The 23,580-nt window shown below is 36.2% G+C and overlaps 1 protein-coding gene across 4 annotated transcripts in view; it reads right to left on the bottom strand.

Moving 5' to 3' along the window:
• Positions 1 to 23,580, bottom strand: part of LOC128855938 (all trans-polyprenyl-diphosphate synthase PDSS1) — a 157,418-nt gene that overhangs the window by 115,607 nt on the left and 18,231 nt on the right. For 2 of the 4 annotated variants that reach the window (XM_054091196.1, XM_054091197.1), the window contains exon 1: positions 20,039 to 21,280. The exons of the other annotated variants lie outside the window; for them this stretch is intronic. In XM_054091196.1, the coding sequence (XP_053947171.1) occupies positions 20,039 to 20,044 (6 nt within the window). In that variant the 5' untranslated portion in view covers positions 20,045 to 21,280. Of the gene's footprint in view, positions 1 to 20,038; positions 21,281 to 23,580 lie in introns of those variants that run through there. 4 annotated transcript variants of the gene reach the window in all.

Here is a 23,580-nt window from a genome sequence, read left to right as displayed (position 1 = left end):
GCGCTGGTTCGTACAGACGTAAACAAAGTCATAAGTTAAAGTGCTCATAAACATAATCTGCTGTTCGGCAACAGCTGTTGTATTATTTATTAACACTAAACCTACCAACACCGGTCAAATTGACCGTTTTCAAACTTTTTGTAAAACTTACACATTTTTAAACGTTATAATACCGTTATCAAACTATATGACAATTCTTAGAATACGCATATAATATGTTGGTCACTCTTTACTTTTAGTTATTTTTTCTATTTTCCCAAAAAAATTTGTTATGTAGCCTAACTACCGCGGTCGGTCAATATGACCGGTGAGAAAAAATGTTCTACAGTTATCTCAGAGAAAAATTTTTTACAGTTATCTCAGAGTCGCTTTCAAGTGAAAAGAGTAAATAACAATAGTATTGATTACAGTCTCAAGTAGTGCACTTCTAAAGAGTTTTTTAGGCAATTTTTTTACAATTGTTTATTTGAAGGAGATAAGGTAAAGTATCAAAACATGGATGTAAATTTGTTATTCCTTACATAGTGTAATAATCTGTTGTAGATATTTACCCTAAAAATGTCAAAGCATTTGAAAATTACAAATTACCTAAGAAATATAACGGACATGGAAGAAGAATTTTCAGAATATGATGAACAAGAAACTTCTGAAATTGAAAAAAACATGGAAATAGATCAAGAGCTATTTACAAATGAATTGGAATCAGAAAGCGATAATGAAGAGGAGAATATTATAAATAAGCGTTCAGGGCAGAAAAGAAAGAGGGTTTTATTGACATCCGAAAGTGAGACAGATTTAGAGGATCAACGCATCGAAACTGCTGCTGATGGAACAGTCTGGGAAGAAATAAACGGAAGACCTAAATCTGGCAGGTTACCAGTGCATAATATTTTTAGGGATATGTCAGGACCAACAGGATACGCTAAACGATATATAATGAAAGTACAAATGAAGACGGCATTTACTCTTATCATTGATCAGCGCATAATGCATCATATTATAAAATGTACAGAAGAAGAAGCATTTAGGGTGTTGGGGACTAAGTGGGAGCTAAATGAAACAAAACTAGAAGCATTTATTTCTTTGCTATATGCTCGCGGCGCATATGAGGCAAAAAATTTGGATATCTCATATTTGTGGAATAAAAATTGGGGACCCGCTTTTTTTTCGAAAACAATGAGCCGAAACGATTTTACAGAAATTATGAAGTACATACGATTTGATAAGAAGAGCGAAAGAAGCCAGCGTTTACAAACCAATAAATTTGCTATGATATCTACAATATGGGATCGATTTATTGAAAATTCTCAAAATTGTTATAAACCTGGTGCATATATTGCTGTTGATGAGCAGTTATTCCCGTCGAAGACTAGGTGTAGATTTACACAATATATGCCAAACAAACCAGACAAATTTGGAATAAAGTTCTGGTTGGCGTGTGACGTCAATAGTAAGTATATTATAAATGGGTTTCCCTATTTGGGAAAGGATGAAAGGAGAGATTGTTCAATTTCACTTGGGGAGTTCGTTGTTCTAAAGCTGATGGATCCTTTCACAGGATGCGGAAGGAATGTAACAACAGATAATTTTTTCACGAGTGTATCATTAGCCAAGAAATTACTTGCAAAAAATACTACAATTGTTGGAACAATTCGTGGAAACAAAAGAGAGTTGCTAAAGTTAGCCAAAGAAAGAAAAGATAAAATGGTTAGATTTTCAAGCAAATTGTATAAATCAAATTACATCACTCTTACAGTGTATAAAAGTAAGCCGAAAAAAAAAGTGCTTGTCCTAAGTTCCAAACATAACTCAATAGAAATAGAAAAAAGCAACAAACGTATACCGGAAACTATTAGATTTTATAATAGTACAAAATTTGGTGTAGATGTGGCAGATCAGATGGCAAGGAAATACAGCGTGAAGTCGAAAAGTTGTAGGTGGCCACTTCAGGTTTTTTTTAACATTTTGGACCTAGCTGGAATAAATGCCTGGATTTTGTATAAAGAAACGACGGGTGAAAACATTTCCAGGCAGGAATTTTTGTTCCAGTTAGCTTCAGAACTCAGAGATGCATATACAAAATCTCAAGAAAAAAAGCTTTTACCAACACCGTCCACAAGTTCCGATTTGTGCGTACGAAAAACTTGCCAAATAAAATTTTGTAAAGATTATAAAACAACAAAAATCTGTTCGAAGTGCGAAAAATATGTTTGCGGCAAATGCACATTTCAGACTACAATTATTTGTAAACAATGTGGGGAAACCGAAGAAGTCGAATAAGTATATTATGTATGCATAACATTCTGTATTAAAATTTTATTTTATTTGTTTTTTTTATAAAGAATTTTAGAAATTATATAGAAATAAATTTGGACGAAATTTCATGAAAATTCTTTATTTTATATACATTTAGCCACAAATCAACCATTATCTGCACTGAATAATAAAATTGATAATCTTTTTAATTACCGGTCAATTTGACCGCGCGCGGTAAGAATAGGTATACAAGAATTGTCGGTAGGTTTAGTGTTAATGATGCGTGCACAACTAGAAGGTTTCTACCTAGTGGCGCTCTCATAATCTGAAGAGATTAGCAGTATGCCATGGAAATTAACTCGTAAAATTGAGTGCATTTTTCGGTTGTTAAACAAAATACGGAAACTGTTCATTTTGATAGTCGACTAAGTCAGTTCGTTGAGAAATTTTGGAAAATAAATAATAATTTTGTAATGCCTTCAGATAACGATTCAGGTATGATCAAGTAATCATTTAAATGTAAAAACGTACTATTTATAGTTAATTGTAGACATTGTACTGCGAAGAAGTTTAAGTAATGCTCCCAAGAAATGGAAACGAATAAGAGCAATATCGTCTTCAGATGAATCAACTGATAATGTGAAAGTGAATTCGGAACCCCTACATGAAATCAAGAAAGAAGAGCCGAAATCAACTTAATTATGCACAAAATATAAGAAAAATGAAGAAAAATAGTGGAGAGGAATATGAAACAAAAAAGTCTAAGCTTGTGAGTGGTAAACTTTTCGAACATAAAGATTGCCGTTGTTCCAAACAATGTATAAATGCAATTGGATATGAAGATAGGAAAGCAAATTTTGATTTTTTTTGGAAATTAGCAAGTTATGAAAAACAGAATTTGTTTCTGCACGGTTTGGTTCGAAAACTATCAATAAAGCAAAGACGACCCAGAAATGAAAAAGGATATATGAGAAAATGCAGTTATAAGTATCATATAAATTTACGGAATTCAGAAGTTTCCATTTGTAGAACTTTTTTTTTGGATACTTTTAAAATATCTTACGGAAGATTAAACGGTGCCTTAAATGCCAAATCACCTGGAATGGATTTACGTGGCAAAATGCTTGGTTCATCTAGAAAAACAGATGAAGATAAAATTAAAGTGGTACGAGAACATATTCTGAGTTTTCCAGCATGTGAGAGCCATTACACGAGATCACATCACACTTCAGGTCGAAAGTATTTAAGTGCAGACTTAGATATCCGAAAAATGTATGAGCTGTATGTGAAAAAATGTGATGAAAATAATATATCACGTGTGAAGGAGTGGACTTACAGGAAAATTTTCAATACGGAGTTCAACTTAAATTTTCATACTCCTCGTAAAGACACTTGCCAAGAGTGTGATTCACTAAAACTAAAAATAGAAGCATCCAGTAACGAAGGCGAGAAGTTGCATCTTATGGAAATTCGTGATACACATCTTATCAGTGCCGAACAGGCCAGAAAAAGTTTAGCAGATGACATACAAAAAGCAAAAGATAACCCGAGTGAATATTACGGTTTCACATTTGATCTACAGAAAGCACTTGCGTATCCAAAACTTTCTGTTTCGGTAGCTTATTATAAGCGCAACATGTATGTATACAATTTGTAGTTTCATAATTTCCACAATGAAAATGCTAAAATGTATGTATGGGATGAAACAATCGCTTCAAGAGGATCACAGGAAGTTGCGTCCTGCATCTTAAAGCACATTCAGGACATTACCACTCAAAAGCACGTCATAGCTTACAGTGATGCCTGCACAGGACAAAATCGTAACATCAATATAGCTTTAGTTTGGTTAAAAATTGTACAGTCATCTGATAACAATGTTGAAACTGTTGATCATAAATTTATGGTATCCGGCCATTCTTTTTTGCCAAATGATCGCGATTTTGGTATGATAGAAACTAAAATTAAAAAATCGAATTATTTATACATACCTGAGCATTATTATAATTTAATAGAAGTATGTAAAAAAAAACCCATTTTTGGTGGTACAAATGGCTCAGAAAAATTTCATTTCGACAAAACAACTAAAAGATTCAACGAATAATAGAAAGAAAAACACCAATGGAGAAGCTGAGTCTTGGCTAAAAATTCAATGGATCAGATTTCAAAAAAATTCTCCATATAAGATGTTTTATAAAACTTCCTTAGATGACAATTCCGAATTCAAAATATTAGACCTCTCACCTAAAATAGGAAGACCTAAAATATACAAAAATATTGATTTGCCTCCATTGTACACAACTATTAGACCAATAACAAAAGAAAAACATAAAGATATGATGGATTTACTACCCTATATCCCACCAATTTTTCACAAACACTTTACTTCCCTAAATATGTATTAACAAATAATTTACTTTGTTACAATGAAATGAGTTTGAATAAAATGTTAATTACTAATAAAAATGTTTCCTTGGAATAAGTCATTTATAAAGTCATTCTGTTAATTTTGAAAGTCGACTAAGTCATTTGCAACCTTTCAAACGCACATATCCAGTTAAAAATGGTTATAAATTTCACAACCATAATAAATTCTTGTTTGTTGGCACTACTTTACTGTCGAAAAATCATTTTCCATAGTGCAAAAATATTTTTTAATCCTTTAAAACGCAAAACTCTAATTATCTCGAAACAAGGAAAATATGACTTAGTCGACTTTCAAAATCAAGGGCTCATATGTATGTGTGTATGTCAATTACAAAACTATTGAAAATTTAAATATTGGAAACAAGTTGCTGAACCTACAGTCAGCCTACAGTCAGCATGTCTGAGCAGTTGGCTAGGAAATGCAGCACGCATTTGAAATTTGAATCGTGGCCTTTGGCAAAGCAAGTTCAAAACATAAACTATTTTAATGGGTCATCAATGAAGATTAAGTCCACATTTCAAATTGCACTATAATAAAAACAAGCTGTGTAAAGTTGTATGTGTAGAGAGCATGGGAAAATCGCCTTCACAACACAAATGCAATGCTAAAGTGAGTCAAAAAGGAGGGAAAAAAGAACAAACATTAATATATAAAAATTTTCGTAGGAATGTGCAAGTGTCCATAAACCAAAATGCGGTCAATGCAGTTCAGCCACAAGGAATTTAATTGCATTAAGCTGAAAATTTAGTGAAGAAACCGAGTGATGAACTTGAAAAGCGTCATAAAATCAGTGCAGATCATTACCTAAATGGCCGAATGACCGTGACAATCATTGGATGCAATGCGTGTCACAACAACAAAGATGCATGCCGCATACTACGCACAGCGTTACTTAATAAAAACTGCACCAAAAAACAACAATGCAAGTAAGAGATGAAAAAATACGCATACAGCTTTCCATTTGAGTTGATGATTTGGTAATTGACGCTTTGAATATTGACGCTGACGCTGATTGAATTGCAACCTGTGCCTCCTGATGTAATATACATAGTATGTAGGTATATAGAGGCATTGATCTAACATACAGCGAAGGTGAAAACGCAGACGAAGGCGATGAGTTTGGTTGGTTGCATTCACGAATTTCTCAAAACTGGTTGTGAATGCAGTTATTACTTTTGTGGTTTCAAGTAGGCATGCGTTTGGTAAAATTTTGTAATAACAACAACAGCAACAATAATAACAACAACAACAGCAACAATAACAAAAGCAACAATAACAACTTGTCAACACAGATGTAGCAATCGCGCAGCACAAGTGCAGATAACCAGCAACAGTGAGAGTGATACTAATTAATATTGTTGTTGCTGGTGTTGTTGTAGTAGTCGTTGTTATTGTTGTTTTTGCTGTTGTCATAAATTGTGGTAAATGAGCATTGGCCATGATCGGGTATGAATGGCAAAAGGGTCAATAAAAGCGAAGTGTGCACGAAGCGGCGGCGACGCAGCATGTTGCACACGACCAGAAATGTTGCTAAGAGCGATAAATGTTGCAGCGCCATGCGATGACTTGTGACTTCTTCACAGTGATGTTGCTGCTGCTGCTGCTGCTGCCGGATCGCAAGTGATAACAATGTATTGCTGCGTGTGACTTACGCAATCACGTGACGGCCACAAATAAGTAAATAAATGAAAAAAAAACACACACACACAAAGCAAAAACGAGTTAAGCGGCCAATGGGTATAAGAAGACAAACACAGCAGCATCGCATCGCTCGGTTGAATGAAAATACTCTCATTGTACGCGCAGCCGCAACATTTAACCTTTGCTCAATATTCAATATTTTTCATTGCGACTTGGTGGATGCTGATAGTTTTCTTTTTCCTCGTCCCATAACTTTCTGCTTTTTACATATTTAATGACATTGATTTTTCGCTGCGGTAATGGTTTCTGATAGCCGCGACGTAACGAGTCACGCACAAAGACTACCATTCGATTGCTCTCGGGTTCAATGTCTACTGTGAGGATGAAGCATTGAATGATAGGAAGTGTGTTTTCTGAAATGTTCAAGTCCCTTAATAGGCAATGGCAAGCCTTCGTGTGCTTTTCTGGCGTGGAAATAGCTGCTCTTAAAAAACTATCAGATGTTCAAAGGCAGAATAAAATCAAAGGCGGCCGCAAATTCTAGGAAAGGCTTTTCCAAACATCTGATAGACGCAGTACGGACTAATCACTTTGAGTTTCAATTAATTAGTGATACAAAATTTATTTACATTAATTAGACAAATTAGATATTAATTTAACTAAAACAGATCAAATACATAGTAGGCTTTGAGAGGATAAGTAAACATAAAGAAATGGGCGGATGGACCAAACAAACAGACGGACAAATGGGCAAGACGGACAAATGGACAAGAACGCAGTGAGGACGACTGGGTCCCCTTCAAAGGATAAGCTTTCAGCCTCTAGTCAGGAAACAGTTGAAAGCAAAGCTGTGGGCCACAGCACGCCAACAACTATAAATAAACCAAAGGTCTGGTAGGAACAACCCGTACAACTTGTTGATACCGAGGGTGTGGCAACAAAATAGTGCGGAAGAGCAAATCGAATTCTTGGTGACTTCCCACTTAAGCCAACCAATGAACCTCCTTTTAGGCTTACACAATCGTGATTCCTTCCGAATAATAGGATTTGTACAAGTCTGAAAAATAGCTATTCGTTTCGGCAATCACCTCCTCGTTTGAATAAAATCTTTTTCCCGCCAGCCATTCATTCTTCAAATTGGGGAAAAAATAGTAATCCGAGCGATACGAGGAAGCAAAGTCTGGCGAAAAGGCGGGATATGAAACAAGTTGAAACCCTATTTTCATTAATTTTGTGACCCCAACTGCTGAGGCGCGTTAGCTGCTGAGTTGCCGTGATGGAAAAGGAGAATCACTTGACTTCCTCGGCACTCAAACGAATGCCAAACACAAAAGAAATACATCGATCTGGCTGAAGCTTGGTGTGTGTTCTGCCAAGAAATCAGACACCAGTAGTGCCATCCCGCTGATTTTGCGCATACTTTTCAAACGACCCTCGTACAAACAAAATTTGGAAATGTGTACAAGGAACAAAGAAACAACAAATAAAAGCGCAAAGATGGAGCAGATGTCGTCCTAAAGAAACCTGTTTGCTCATAAAGCAACAAAATGTAATACTTCGGCTACAACAACAACAAATTTAAAAGCAATGGCAGCAACATCGTTATCTTGAAATTGGGTCAGCAAGTACAATCCAGTCCAAAGAAGTGTATTTTTTTTTTGTTTTGACTTAAAAATTTTGGATTTTATGGCTTTTGAAGCTTCTGAGAGCCAAAATACGCAATATACGCATGGACAGGTGCAACTGCGCGCACACACGCACACACATTTCTATGCATATATATTACAAGTGTGGGCACATAAAACACAGATGCGTTAACATAAACACATACACATACAAAGAAACAAAAATGAAACAAAAAAAGTTAAAAAAAAAAATTAAAAAAACTTTTTTTGAAATTTAAAAAAAATACACATACACTTGCACACACTGCCACACGTATATATAATATGCATATGCTTGCTTGTTTGGTTGTTTGTGCACACTTTGGTATGCGCTTACCAGCTTTTAGCCAAATATATATTAGTTTTACTTTTTCTCTTTTTTTTATTTTCTTTTTTGTTTTTTTTTTTGTTTTGTTTATTTAGTTATTTTATTTTTTCCTCGCTGTTACTGTGGCTTTTGTTGCTTTTGTTAGTTTGGCTCACAATGTCACTGTGCGTAGTGTTGTTGCGCATGCGCATGCGCAACGGGTTCGTCTGCGCGCAAACTCTTTCTTTGCTTTCTTGTTGCCTTTGTACAATATTTTCTACGAGTCCAATGCGCCGGCGAAAGTGGTAAGCGTACGTCGCTCAATTCAAATGCGCGAATTCGAAAAGACAACAACACAAACAATAATTTGGCTGTCTGATGAAGCAATGTTGCCAACTCAATAAAGACATGGAATTTTTGTAAATAGAAAAAAAAAGTATTGTATTTGTTTGTAAAGGCTGCATATATTCGGGAACCTGTGCATTGCTGCGCAGCGCTTTTGAATATTTAAGCGGCAACAACAACAAGCATGTGCGTATATATTTTTTAAATTGATTAGCAATTCCGATTTATGCCCACTTTGTTAGCATAAAAATGTGTTGGGCGCCCATAGAACTCTGCGCTTACATAATCGTGTAAAAAAAATGTTAAACATAAAAACCCGTAACACTTGTGGAGGCCTGGCGTGCCACTTATCAATGGGTAGCTCATAAATATTGCCTACAACCGGGCGCTTCCTCATACTTTTTACGACCCAAATGCATAATTGTGCGCGTTTCGTTAGCCCACAAGTCATGTAAGTTCGTACACATGCACATACTTGTATGCATACATAATTACATGCAACTGAGTCTGTGTATGTGTAAGATATGAAATGTTCGAATTCCAGCATAGTTTTTTTATTTATGTATTTATGCTTTTTTTAATTTATCTCATTGCTTGGCACAAACAAGCTGGAGATTTACTCGACTGCACTACACACAAACATATTTTTAATTTAACCGTTATCTTCATACATACTTATTACTTATATACATTTGTCATTTTGCAGAAAGTGAAAGTGTTGACAGATTTCTGGGTTTTGAGTTTAGCAACAAATTTAATACAAAAAACTTATTATGCAGCGATTTTCCCACTATTTTTGTTTATGTTTTTTATCTGAAAACTATTTATGAGAGTAATAATTGTTTTACTACTTAAAAAAATACAATTAACCAAATCCAGGTCGGTTGAAGCGAAGCTGAGATGGCGCACAGCTTGAAATTAATTGTGTCAGCATGACAAATGAGAGTTTGATTTTAAAATGGAAATGAGTTTACAAGAAATATATTTATACGAGTATGTATGTGCATATATCAGGTCAGTCCATAAGTTTGAGCGTGTTTTACCCATAATTTCACTTTTGTACGATTTTTGCATACAAAGAATTATTCGCGGGATATAACGGAACTATTTATCTATTAACTATCTTTGATATATTGTGCATTCAACAAGTGATTTTAATCGCGGATAGAAGCACGTGTTGTTAAAAAATAAAATGGAATCTTCGAACGCGTATAAGAGGCATATTTTGTATTTTTTTATAAAAGTGGTAAAAATGCAACAACTGCTACTGCAGAAATAAACACTGTTCACGGAGAGGATACCGTGAATGTAAGGACTACGCAAAAGTGGTTTTCAAAATTCCGAAGTGGTAACAGCGACGTGGAGGATGACCCGTGCGCTGGTCGTCCTGAAGTCTTTAACTCCGACGCCTGGCTCGAACTCGTGGATGCTACGCCAAATTTGACAGTCGATATGATAGCTCAGAGGCTAAACTCATCGCATGGAACAGTTCACAAGCACCTGGTACAGTTGGGAAAGGTTTCAAAGCTGGGCAAATGGGTTCCGCATAGACTTTCCGTCGCCAACCTTCAGCAAAGTGTGAATGTGTGTTCTCAGCTGCTGCAACGGCTTGGAAATGAAAGTTTTTTGACCCGTATCGTTATATATATGGTATATATATTTAATTGGCGTGTACACCCTTTTTGGGTGTTTGGCCGAGCTCCTCCTCCTATTTGTGGTGTGCGTCTTGATGTTATTCCACAAATGGAGGGACCTACAGTTTCAAGCCGACTCCGAACGGCAGATATTTTTATGAGGAGCTTTTTCATGGCAGAAATACACTCGGAGGTTTGCCATTGACTGCCGAGGTGCGACCGCTATTAGAAAAATGTTTTTCTTAATTTTGGTGTTTCACCGAGATTCGAACCAACGTTCTCTCTGTGAATTCCGAATGGTAGTCGCGCACCAACCCATTCGGCTACGGCGGCCCGTATCGTTACTGGTGATGAAAAATGAAAAAAAAAGTTACAATAATCCTGTTCGCAAACGCTAATGGTTAGATAAAGATGAAACACCAGAATCGACCCCTAGAGATGGCCTTCACCCCAAGAAGATTCTCCTGTCTATTTGGTGGGATATGGCCGGTATTGTTTATTATGAACTTCTGGAACCAAACCAGACGATAACTGCTGATTATTATTCCCATCAGCTATCAAACATGAATGAGGCTCTTAACAAAAATCGACCATCTTTAGTGAATAGACGCAAAGTTTTGTTTCACCACGACAACGCAAGACCCCATACCGCAAGGCAAACATTAGGCAAGCTGAACGAGCTCGGATGGGAGCTAATGCCGCATCCACCATACTCTCCGGATATTGCACCATGTGATTATCACCTTTTCCGTGGACTTCAATCCCATATGAGTAACAAGAACTATTCCTCAAAAGAAGCTATAAAAAGGGATATCGAAGCGTATTTTGGCTTCAAGGACAAACAATTTTTTGAGCAGGAAATTAAAAAATTGCCTAAACGTTGGAAAGGCATTGCAAATAATGAAGGAAAGTATATTATTGATTAATAAATACTTTAAACATCTTTTTTATTAATTTTAAAACCACCTTTAAAAAGGCGCGAAACTTATGGACTGACCTGATATAAGTTTATACTTTTGGAATTTCGAACAGTGTGAGATGGAGTGGTTGAACCATAAATTTAAAATGTTCCCAGAATGTTTTCAAATATTTTAGCATGGATTTTTAATTTTCTCACACCGATATTGGCAAAAAATGAATTAAATCGCAAAGTGAGATGGACTGGCCAGTGGTTCAACAAAAAATGTTCCCAGAATATTTCCAAATCGCTTCAAATATTTTAACCAGAATTTTTAATCCTCTCACACAGATATTGGCCAAAAATTAATTAAATCACAAAATTAATATTAATCATAATTAATAATATAAAAATTAAAAAATTTTCACTTTTTCTCACAAAATCAACCCATGACTGAAGGCGTGAATTCAATATGTGTTAAGAATGCAGGAGATCACTCTCGTTTATCCTACCAAACAGCACCACACCTTGACAGACACAGCATACACAAACGGATTACTATCTAACCCAAATCCTCAGCGGACATCGGAGCTTTCTTGCGTACCTCCACCGTTTTAATCTAGCAGACAATTCGACCTGCCCAGAGTGCCACAGCGAAGATGAGAGTGCAGAACTCGTGACTGCGCCAGATTTTATGAATGCGCAAATGCTGAACTCAAAAGAGAAATGGGAAGCAGTAAAACAGTTTGCAGCAAGGATATTAATAACACTGCGAAACTTAGAACGGAAGCAAAGCGAATGCGACCGATATAGAATATGCAAGAGATGCCTAGATGTATTGCCCAAAGAAGCCATTTTGAAACAGATCTCCTGTGGGGATGATTGTATTCACGAACAGACGACAAGCGCGAACGCGTGAGGTAAAGCCCCAAGACGAACCCAAACAGACGACAAGTCGATATCGAGTAACGATGTTGCAATTTTCCGATGCCCCATTGGTGACAAACCAATGGATGCCATCGATAGCGTATAACCCCAATACGTAATTAAGAGAGGAAAATGGATGGAGGTATCTGGTGTGTCTAAAAGGCATAAACACGGCTCCACCTTGATGAAATGGATTTTAGCAGTTCCAGGGTGGGATCGGCCGTAAGAGGGGGAATGTTATAGGCTTAGTGGAAGCATGCCCCTAATACCACTGATGTGACGGCACCTTTGATGATGTTTCTGGCATTCTCAATTTTAGCCTCCTCTACAACAAAAAAACAAAAAAGAAAAAAAAAAAACACCACACTTTGTCGGGAACTCTGGAGTGGAGTGCAATGAAAGAGTGGATAAGTGTGCAAGGAAAGGCTCTGAGTTTGTCCTTCAGAAAGTCAGAAGTTCAGGGCATGAGCCTAACCAGTAGAATGGGTGTACCTGCAAGAGTTGTGGAAATGAAGAAGAAATTCAATAGATACAACTCCTCTTTGAATGTCCTGCTCTTCAAAGAAGCTATGCCAAAAATCTTTGCGATTAGTCCTTTAATTTTCAAAATGTCTCACTGGAGGTATTAGTTGTTTTTTTCGTGTTCGGGAGCATAGGGTCTCGACAAGACTCAGTCATGCGTTGGTTTCGTTGACTTATTTTAATTTCTGACAGGGTAAGTGATTAGCTTGCCGCTACCAGTCCTAAATAGTGGGAATGTCCACCTGTCGTTGCTTAGGATCAACGCCTTCTTACTGCTTGGAGCGACATCTGTGTTTCACATTTTTCTGGCAAAAGAATCACACAGATGGTTGAGGACTTCGCTAAAATGGTGTGTCTGTTTGTGCTATTACCGCGGCTGCTCGCTTCCTCTTGCTGGCGCCACTGATGCATTGTGTAACTATGTGCTTTTCTTTGTTTTTGCTTGTTTTAGCAGCCAGAATGCAAATAATGCGCTGACCTTTGTGCGGGAGTAAGGATGGGAAGGGTAAGTTTTTGGGGGTTGAGGAATGACACTTTTTTTTTAGAAGGAGTGAAAGTAGTTAATTTGAAAATAATAATAATTTTGCATTTTCTTCTTTATAAATAATACTCAAAAAAGTGTATATCGAAAAATGCGCCACACCATCAACACAAAAAATGCTAAAAAAGCAGGGCTATTTTATGGTAATTTTGTACACTGCATGAAAGAATTATGTAGATAAATAAGCTAAAAAACTATAAAAAGTCGTTAACTGTGAGAAAAGAATTTGAAAAAAGGATTATCGCGCCATACTCAAGCAACACAACCAAGCACCAATCAATTCTGCTTCATGTGCACTCTTCCCAAAATTAATTTAAAGCATCATTATAAAATTTAACCGCTTGAGTAATTCAATAAACGCGAATCCTGGCAAATGGCTAACGACTAATATTTTCGCCACTAATTGAGACATTAACATTTTCTCTGCCACTTTTAAATGCAGCAGCAATCAAAGGCAACAGTGCACAAACAATGCAGAATTGCTGCTCCTGGCCAACATCCATGGAGGTCGAACGATTTACACTTGAATTAAATTTGGCAAAAAGAAAATTGAAAAACAAAAACTAAAGGAAAAGGAAAAGAAAGAGTAGTGCAGAAAATAAATAACCGAAACAGTTATAATTGTTCATGAACTCTGCGCATTTATACTCATATGTATGTGTATGTGAGTGTGTGTGTGCAGAAAATGGCAGAAGAGAGCGCTTAAAAAGCTCATAAAATAATTGCGTTAATAACTCAAAAGTGGTGGAAATGCCACTGACCACTCACTACTCCGCAGACGAAAGCGTGGAAATTTGGTATAAAATAAGTCGTAAATGCAACGGGGTACGGGTAGAAGATGTGAGTACGTACGAGTATAATTGAAAATGCGAAACGAAGAAAGACGAAAAAAAATTAAATAAAATAACTGCAAAACTATGAAAATAATGAGAGTAATCAGCAATAATGCAGCAAACTTTTTATATTAAATAAAAATAAAAAATAAAAAATAAAAAAAATTTAATAAAAAAAATAACATAAAATTGTAGTAAAGCGCAGCGAAGAGGAAACCAATCTTGAACGCTGGTCTGCAAACTACAATAACAACAGCTACAACGCTAATGGCTGCAGTGCCACATAAAAAATTACCACAATTTACAGCAGCGGCAGCAGGGCAGCCGCATAGAGCAAAGTTTAAGTGTAGATGCAATGCGATAATGTGTGGCACGCGCCAAATGCGGTACGCAAACATAGACATGCACACGCTTGCGTAGCGATAAACGTAGCGGGCAAGTGCCACTGTACAGCAAACACACCCACACAGACAAACGTGGCACTATGAAACAAAATCTAAACATTTTTGGCATTTTATTTTTATAATATATATATTTTTTTTTAATGTGTGGACAAACACACACGCACAAGTAGAGCCATAAATGTGATTAACGCTAAATAATTATTATACGAGTGCAGTTTAAAGCAATTACGAGTGTGTTTGCAGTGCCATTCCATTTGTTTAGTGCAGGCTTTATTTGAAGGGGTGTGTTGCTGGTCAGTATTTTAATCCAATAAACTATTGTAGTTTGGTAGTGTCATTTTTTATGACAAAGCGTGCCACTGTAGTGAAAACATTTGGTAATTTTTTTTTTTTTTTTTTTTTTTTTTTGTATGGGGTGTTTTTTAAACGAATTCGTAAGCAGCGACTCTAAAAACTTCCGAGCACCGAAATTCGAGCAAACTCCACGGCCTTTTTGAACTTTGAAAATCTTTTTCCCGATATTTTGTTTTTTTACGTTTCAATGCCTTTTAATTATCCAAAGCACATATACATATACAGTCAGCGTTAATATGTGTACCCCACATATTGACAAGTTTTGACTATTCATAAACTTTTTTTTTAATGTCAATTATTTTTTTTTATAAAAAAAATAGTTTATACTACAACAACAAAAGCCACATAACGCAAAATTTCAAACTTTGTACAAATTTAGATAGATTTTAAATTCAACGTCGATAGAGAGCGAAAAATACTCAAAATTTTTCCTTTTTTTAAGTTTTTTCTTTGATTTAATTTTTAATTTTTTTTATTTTTTTATTTAATTTTTTTTTAATTTTTTGTTTTTTTGTTTGATTTATTTTTTTTAATAACTTTTTTACTTTTTTTTATTTTATTTGTTTTTTTTCATTTTTTTTTTTACTCTTGTTTCTTTTATTTTTTTTTTGTTTGATTTAATTTTTTTATTTTTATTTTTAATAATTTTTTTAATTTTTCTTATTTTTATTTCTTTTTATTTTTTATTTTTATTTTTCTATTATTTTTATTTATTTATTTTTTATTTATTTTTTTTTTTAATATATTTTTTTTTAAATATATTTTTTTTGTTTTTGAATTTTTTTTTATAAACTCATCTACCCCATCAGGCAACATTCGTTTTAGAATTTCATAACCAAAACTCGTAGACATGCCAAGTACGTATATATATGTATGTATGTATGTCTGAATGTCTGTATGTATGTGTATGCGGCTAATAACATCGGCTGCAACCACCCACCACCCACCCAGTGACGTTTCACGTATCGCAACACTTGTTTTCGCTCCACTTTTTCCACGTTTGTCTTGTTATTAATTGCCTCGTTATCGATTATCAAATATTTTATTGTTAGCAAATACTGCATTTTAAACCTTCCGCATACCGTTAGATTGCCAAAGTGATATAAAACACACAAATTGTTGTAGATAAAGAGAAATGAAAATCAAGAAATTAACACAAAACTAAGTAAACGAAAGAAATATAGAAAAAAAAACAAAAAAAACAAAAAAAAAACAAAAAAAAAACATCGAAACGCCTTGCTGACTTCATTGCTGCTGGTTGTATTATTTTTGTTATTGCTGCCTGCGGCACAAATCACAAATCAGAAATTTGAAATGCAAGCCACACTGCGTCCACACTTTGCAGCCCCCATACAATTTCTTCTGCATTTTAGACACATACGAAATTTTTATTCACACACACACACATGCATAGTTACATAGGTTATTTTGTCGTAAATAGCTTTTTAATTGCACGCTGCGATTTGCCTGGTTATTGTTGGCTTTGTTGGTGCCACTACATACATGCATGCATACATACATACATACATACATACATACATACACATAGAAATATAATATATGTGTGTGCATTTACGCTTTGGCATCTCATATTTTGCTAAGTAGATTTTTTCATCACTCTTCTTTGTATGGTTTTCGCTTTTGGCATAGCGCAATAAAACCGTGACACGACGTTTCTCGACTACAAATCAATCGATTTTCGATTTGCAACAGACACAACAACAGACTACCGCGCAACGGCACATGCCACTGTGGCTGAGGAAAAAAAAAACAGAAAAAATTAAAAAAAACTGAAGAAAAAAATCGGAGGGTTTTCCCGTTTAGTTTTCTTTCTTTTTTTTTTTATTTTGGCTGTTATTTTTTTCACTGCTATGCTATGTTAAGCACGTGCAAATGTATAAATTAAAAATCAACAGCCACTCATGGGCCAAAAATTTGTTTGAACGCAAATGAAACGCAATCAGTAACAAAAAATTTGATTTTTAAAAAGCTTCAGATTATCTATCTCACTCTGCCAGTAAAGTCTATTTCTTCTAGTTATGCAGTCAAAATGGCGTGGCAGACGACATAGCAAAACAAATATTTACCCTTAAGGTGTTTCTATTTGTATTAGCCATTTATGCTGCCAAGCATTTCGGATTCAACTGCGGTAGAGCAACGGCGCGCGGTATTCTATTTACATATTTACTTAGAAGCTGGCTTAGTTGGCTATAAGTCACAGTGGTGGCCATTTCATGAGCATGCAAAAAAAGGTGGTGGTGGTAGAGGTCTGAGTGACACAGCCCAATTAGCACACCAAAAAAAAAACTTCTTAATAGAATATCTAAAACACAAATTCAATAAAGTAAAATGTTTAAACTGTTCAGCCTTAACTAATTCATATTTATTTTTAGTCAATATGCAGGAAAACAAAATTTAGTTTTGCCTTAATCGCAACACAAATAAGAGCGAAATATTAAATGTATATAAAAAAAACATTAAATAAAAAAAATTAACATTTTTTTCATTTTATAAACAACGTAAAGCAATGTTCAAATAAAAAAAATTAAAAAACTGTTTTGCAAACATTTAAATGCTAAAGAAGATTTGACACTTCACCACACTAGAACACTGCAGAGCTGCAAAGTGTTTTGTGACAACCCCGAACAAAAACTGTCGAACTTTCTTCTAAACCTTAAAAGAAAAGACGTTCGGTTGATGGTCGATATTATGACCGGACACAACCTATAGGGTCAGCATATGACAGGCATTGGAATCATTGAGGTCCCGATTTGTATGTCTTGCTTAGAGGAGGCAGATAGCACTGAGTATTTTCTCTGCGAGTGTCCTGCGGTTGCAAGGCTGCGAATTTTGGGTTCCGAAGTCACGAGAAAGAGTAAAATTCGGTCTCTCAAACTGGAGGATATTTTCAGATTTACCAAAGAAGCTGGAAAATGCTCACAGAACTAACTTTTCCATGTTGTAGTTGTTGTTGCAATAACTTTGCCCTATCAGTGTAGTGTAGTCAGCGGTCGTCTTCGTATAGCTCATCTAACGGTAGGCCCAGGAAACATGCTGTTTCGACAGGTTGGGTTCAGAGGGAGAGGGGTGTTAGATGAGTGGGTTTGATGGCGCATGTGAAAAGGTGGTTAGTGTTGTGCGGGGTGCCTTCACATGCCGGTCATATGTTTATTATGTCGGGGTCGATTCTGTATAGATAGGAGTTTAACCTGCTACAGTATCCAGAACCTAATTAAGCCAATTCCTGTCTCTGTCCCTAGTCTATCTTATCGCTTGCTATCTTTTACTTCTCTCCTTTACTCCTTGACTAGCTACCCTTTCACTTTCCAGAGCTTTAAATGCAATGGGATTTTTAGTCTGAGTGTTTGAGGAGTTGTCAATCTCCCGGTTCTTCTTGGTTCATCAACCTTAGCAAAAAATCATCACTTCTATCAACTAGACAAGTCGCGCCCAACGGAAGGTTTATCATTTAAAAAAGAAAAAGGGTATGATTTTTTTCACAAGATAATACCTGTTTTAGGCGCGCTTAGGATCACTTCAGGCATATATTCGATGAGACCAGAAGCTGACACTTCCCGAAATAAAATTCCAACAGATTTTTGCTGAATTTTGATATGTCCTGCACTTTATATTTTTGTTTTACCTTCATATCATAATTCTTTTTACAATAAATATAAAAAAAAATAAACTAATAAAACCAAAAAAATATTTATTTATTATAAAAAAAGTAGTTTCCCCGAAAAAATGCTACTTTTTCTGGCAAAGCATTTAGTGAAAACTTTGTTTCTCATGAGAGGGATTTTAAAAACAAAATCTTTTTTTTTCGAACAGTAAATAGTAATTTGGATGAGTAGACTCTCTCTCTCGTGGGAGTCAGGAGGACCTTATCGAGACTACAACGCACTGTGGCCATCTGTGGCACCGGAGCTTTTAAAATAGCCACCACTGTAAAATATTTCCACTCCAAGGAAATCAAACAACGTGGCGACCAAAAATTGTGTTTCTAAATTTATAAACACTCAATATTACTATGCAAATATACTTACACTTACATACACACATATATTGTAAACTTAATTGCACTCATACTGTGATACAGTACTTGGTGTCGAAGATTTTAAAGTGAAGTCAGGTGGACAAGTGCTAAAAATTTGGAACACATTATTAAGCAACCGAAGGCACGAGAGCCACTATTTATGTTTATTGTGAGCAGGTAGAACGGATAAAATACACATAAAATCATGAATTCGAAACTTAATTGGTTGGCTGGTTTTAATATTATGAGAGCATTCAGCACTGGCTTCACTGGCTCTATGCTTCATTGTGGAGCGGAGGGAATAAATATATACTCAGCGCTACGACCTTAAAGATCTATTGTGTATTTTCATGGATTCAGAATACAGAGAATATTTCAACTTCCTGGATAAATTTTAATGTTTGTCCTATGTTATTTAGTTTTATTTTCTCCTCTATCAACATCGTTGAATCCCTCACTTTGTGAGATAGCTGTGAGACGTCTACAATGGCATCGCTTTCAGCCACTTCTGCTCAGCTATCTATGCCGCTACTTGATCAGGTATTTTGATCCCAATAATGATGTCGGCTTGCTCGCTGCCTACTTTTGTAGTTAAGACTTTTGCTACTTCTACGAGTGTTTTTAACAGACCCGATTTCGCCTCAGACCCAGCTTCTCTTTTACCGCATCCTATTTGTAAGTGGACGGAAATCATGCCAAATCTATAGGAGATCCTACATTTGCTCTCTTTAATTTATTTTATTGACTGGTTGTCGACGTCTATTGTTAATAGCTTCACAGGTTTCAGCTCCTCGCTGCTGGACGTAAATCTATGATGGTTGCAATTATTTTAAATTCATCAGGAAATTCGAAGCAGGAGCTATTATCATAGATATTGTAAAAAGAACAAAAAATAGAGGCACGAGGATGTTACCTTGGGCAACAACTGAGGACGAAATGAAGGGTACTGAAACAAAGTTATCAACAGCAACAAAGCAGCGCCTATCAGTTAAGTAGAATTAATGTGCTTATGTTTGTCGATGGCTGTATATACTTGAATGTATAGGTATGTGTATGTATATGTATGTAAGCACATTTGCACATATGTATGTGTGTATGTAGGTATAACCATCAATAAAACTGAATTTGAATAATTAAAAACCCAACCAATTAAACTCATTTAAAACCGCAATTATCGCCACTGCTCAATGGACACAGTTATTACAGAAATACAAACAGACAAGCGGACATACATAAAACATTTTACATTACCCCCATTTATAAATAATCGTTTGTGTAAGTTTGTTTTGAAATGTGCAGCCACGTGCATACATAATTACATTAAAGCGAGCGAAACAATTTATATTCATATGCAGATATTCAGTATAAAGTGTTTATGAGAAACCCAAAACAAAAAAAAAATTTTTCGAAAATTAACCAAATTTAAATTAAATTACTAAGTTGACGTGACAAAGCGATGTGCGTATCGATATTTACGTGCTGATTTTTCCCGCTTGTGCGATTGACAGTTGGTTGACGTAAAAGACTAAAAACGCAAAAAATTATGGAAAAATGAAAAAGAAAAAAACCTATAAACAGTTACAGTTAAGAATTAACCCGTACAAAGCGTATTCAATAGCAACAAAAGTCCACTAATACCAACAAACAAATAGCAACAACAACAACAAGAACAACAAATGCTGCAGAAAGAAAGAAGACCACAAAAGACTGCTGCTAAATTGTTATGTCAGCAAAAAGGGAAAGTAAAACTCATCCTCTGTCAATGGTGCTGGCGTAAGCTGTGACCGAAGCTAATATCGCTGCCGCTGCTGGCATTGCTGGTGTTAGTGTTATTATTGCTGTTGCCGTTGACAACACGGCTGGTGACGCTGTTTCACTCTCAGCTGAGCTCATTTCTTACTTTGTCTGAGCACAACTGAACTGGGCTGTGCTGCGCTGCGCTGCTCTTGGCGAGAGTGAACCGGGTTTAGCTTGACCACGCAAATTTCAATCAATGAGTGAGAGTTTTGTGCGAAGCGATGCAAATTAACTGTGCGACGAGTGGTGATAGGTGCGAAGTTGGGGAGACTGCAAACAATAAAATTAGAGACAGCTAGCGAAGTATTTGGCTGTCGTGAATTTGTGGGCATCTATGAAGAGGAGAACATATGTAAGCAGAGCGCGTAACTTTTTTTTGTTTTTCGCTTTCTTTTTGTTTTTTTGTGATAGTCAAGGTAGCTTAGGTACTAATACGAACGATGATGCCAGAATGAAAGCGCAGCACGCATACCAAGAGCAACTACAGTGAGGGACTCGTGTGACTGCTAATAAAATTGGCATAGAGTAGACTTTGTCCAGCGTTAATTGTAATGCTCTGTGCGTGCGCCGAACTACCTGATTGTCAGCGTCTGTCAGGTGCAGTAAACGCTGAAGTATTTCTTCTTATTTATATACAAATTTATTTATTTTCTGTTATTTTTTTTGTTATTTTATTATTTAATAACTTTTGTTTTCGTTTTTTTTTATTTTCTTTTTTTTTTGTGTCTTGTTTTGTAGGGCTAAGCTGCTTGGAGTGAAGCAAAGAAATGCGAAAGCGGCAGTGAGCGATCGGTAAAGAAATGAGAAATCTTTTTACCAAAATATTTCAGACTTCAACATTTGTTGGGCATACATACATACACACATACATACATATATATTTATTTGAATTGAACTGATATATGTATCTACATATGTATTTATGCAAGTATGGGAGTGTGTGCGTGGTGTCGAAAATGGTGAGCTGCGGTTCCGGTTCGAATTGAAATTCAAGCAACGCGTCACGTTTGGCTACTGCAAAAAAGTCATAAACCACAATTGGATTTAATTTATTAATAATGTAGTTAAGGAAAGTGTGCTATGCAGGTAAGCGCATATGCATGTGTGTGTGTGTTAGGAAATACAATATTTATGCATTCGCAATACTGTTGGATTTGATTATTTTTTTACTTTTTTTCGACTTTTTTTTGCTTTTTTGTTTGTTTGTTTTCATTTTGTTTCTTGGCCGCTGGCGAATGTGTTATCTTTCACGAAACAAACTATTTCTTGGTACTTTCATAAATGAAAACTTGGCACATTTTTTTCTCTTTGCTATTTTCTCATGCATGCCCAATATCCACCTCTGCTCAGTATTACAGTTAAATATTCCAATTTTATTTCGCACAGTCGCATATTAAATTCATCAACCCACAATCACACACACACACACACACACATGCATAACCTTGCTACCCGCTGATATGAGTGAGACTAAGAGCCTCAATAGCATTAATACAATTTACGTGTCTATACACACACATACATACATACATACATGCATGCACACAAAAATGGTGCAAACATTAAAATGACTGCACGTTCCAGCAGTCGTCATTCTGTTCATTGCCAATTGCAGCAGTATCAGCAACTAATTGTAGACTTTTACGGATTAAGCCGCACTTTGCTGCATACAAGTGTTTTCATTAAGCAAAGCGTTATTTATGTATGTTGTTATGTGTAATTTTGGCAACGTCCACTTGAACTCTATGACCATGCCATACATACGAACGCATGCACTACATACATATACGAGTTTGTATGTATGTATGTATGTAACTATATCAGCCACAAAGCCTTTTATTGCCATTCAGTTGTCGATTACAATTTTCAGTTTGATCCTGAGATAAACGCACAAACATACTTACATATTATGCAAACATACAGGCATGGGCAACTAAATGGAGCCAATGTCACTTGCGTGTTGGTCGGAACTGCTTTTTTTTTAGGTAACATAGTTCTTTGAACCCACGCAACGTTGTACATCAGACAATATTTTAGTCTCCTTGAAACTGCCATAAACTAGTAGTATTTTTCAAGCAATGGTCAAGCAAAGGGAGATCAAGACCCTGTCATCACCATATTGCAGCTCTCTTCTGGTCAACTCCTGAGATCAAACGCCTCGAACGTGCAAAAAAAATGTATCTTATCTGAGTTCCAGGGCATAGGAACATAGGGGGGAAATGAAATTACCGTTGAATTTGCCAGGAAAGGAATGTGTCAAAAAATAAGTTATTTTTGTATACTATTTGATGTCAATAGTAGGTTAGGTTAGGTTAGGTTAAATGGCTGCTCTAGCTTAGGGCACACTTGGATGAATATTTTAAATTCGTCCATTGTGATGCCTTACAGGGGAGATGAGAAAGGAGAAGGGAACGAAAAAGGAGCCTGATGATGATGACCATGCATTTACGACGGTGCCGACGGTGGACGACTTGCGTTCGTAATTAGCCGCAACAAGCTACTGATGAGCTTCACCAAATTTGTGATATTTAGACCCGCTATATCCGCGGGCGTAGCGAGAAAATGAGAGCCCAGGTGTCTAAATCTTTGCAAGAGCAGGACAGCTGAGAAGAAGGTGTTGAAATGATTCCATGTCGTCCTCAAGACAGATTCTGCAGAACGGACTTAAAGCAATTCCAAGCTCAGCGCATGGACACCTAACGGACAATGTCCGGTAAGGATACCCACCAAATTCGACAGCTGGGGCTTTGTTAGCCTTAGGAGTTTCCTCGACCGTCCCTGATCTACCCGTGGCCAGAAGGATCTCGCGACCTTGCACGTTTGCGCACTAGCCCAGCGCTCGCTGAGTTGACTCGAGGCCCATCTTTCCAGGAGCAGACCACAGGTTTTAAGGGAACCCCAATTCTCTCATTTCGCGACGAAACCGTCTCCAAAGTTCCCTGTCTAGCCAGCTCACCAGCCCAGCAGTTTCCCTCTATGCCGCTGTGACCGGGAAC

Source organism: Anastrepha ludens, chromosome 2 (assembly GCF_028408465.1).
Source record: "Anastrepha ludens isolate Willacy chromosome 2, idAnaLude1.1, whole genome shotgun sequence".
Classification (NCBI taxonomy): Eukaryota; Metazoa; Arthropoda; class Insecta; order Diptera; family Tephritidae; genus Anastrepha; species Anastrepha ludens.
This window is presented reverse-complemented; position numbering and strand designations above follow the sequence as displayed.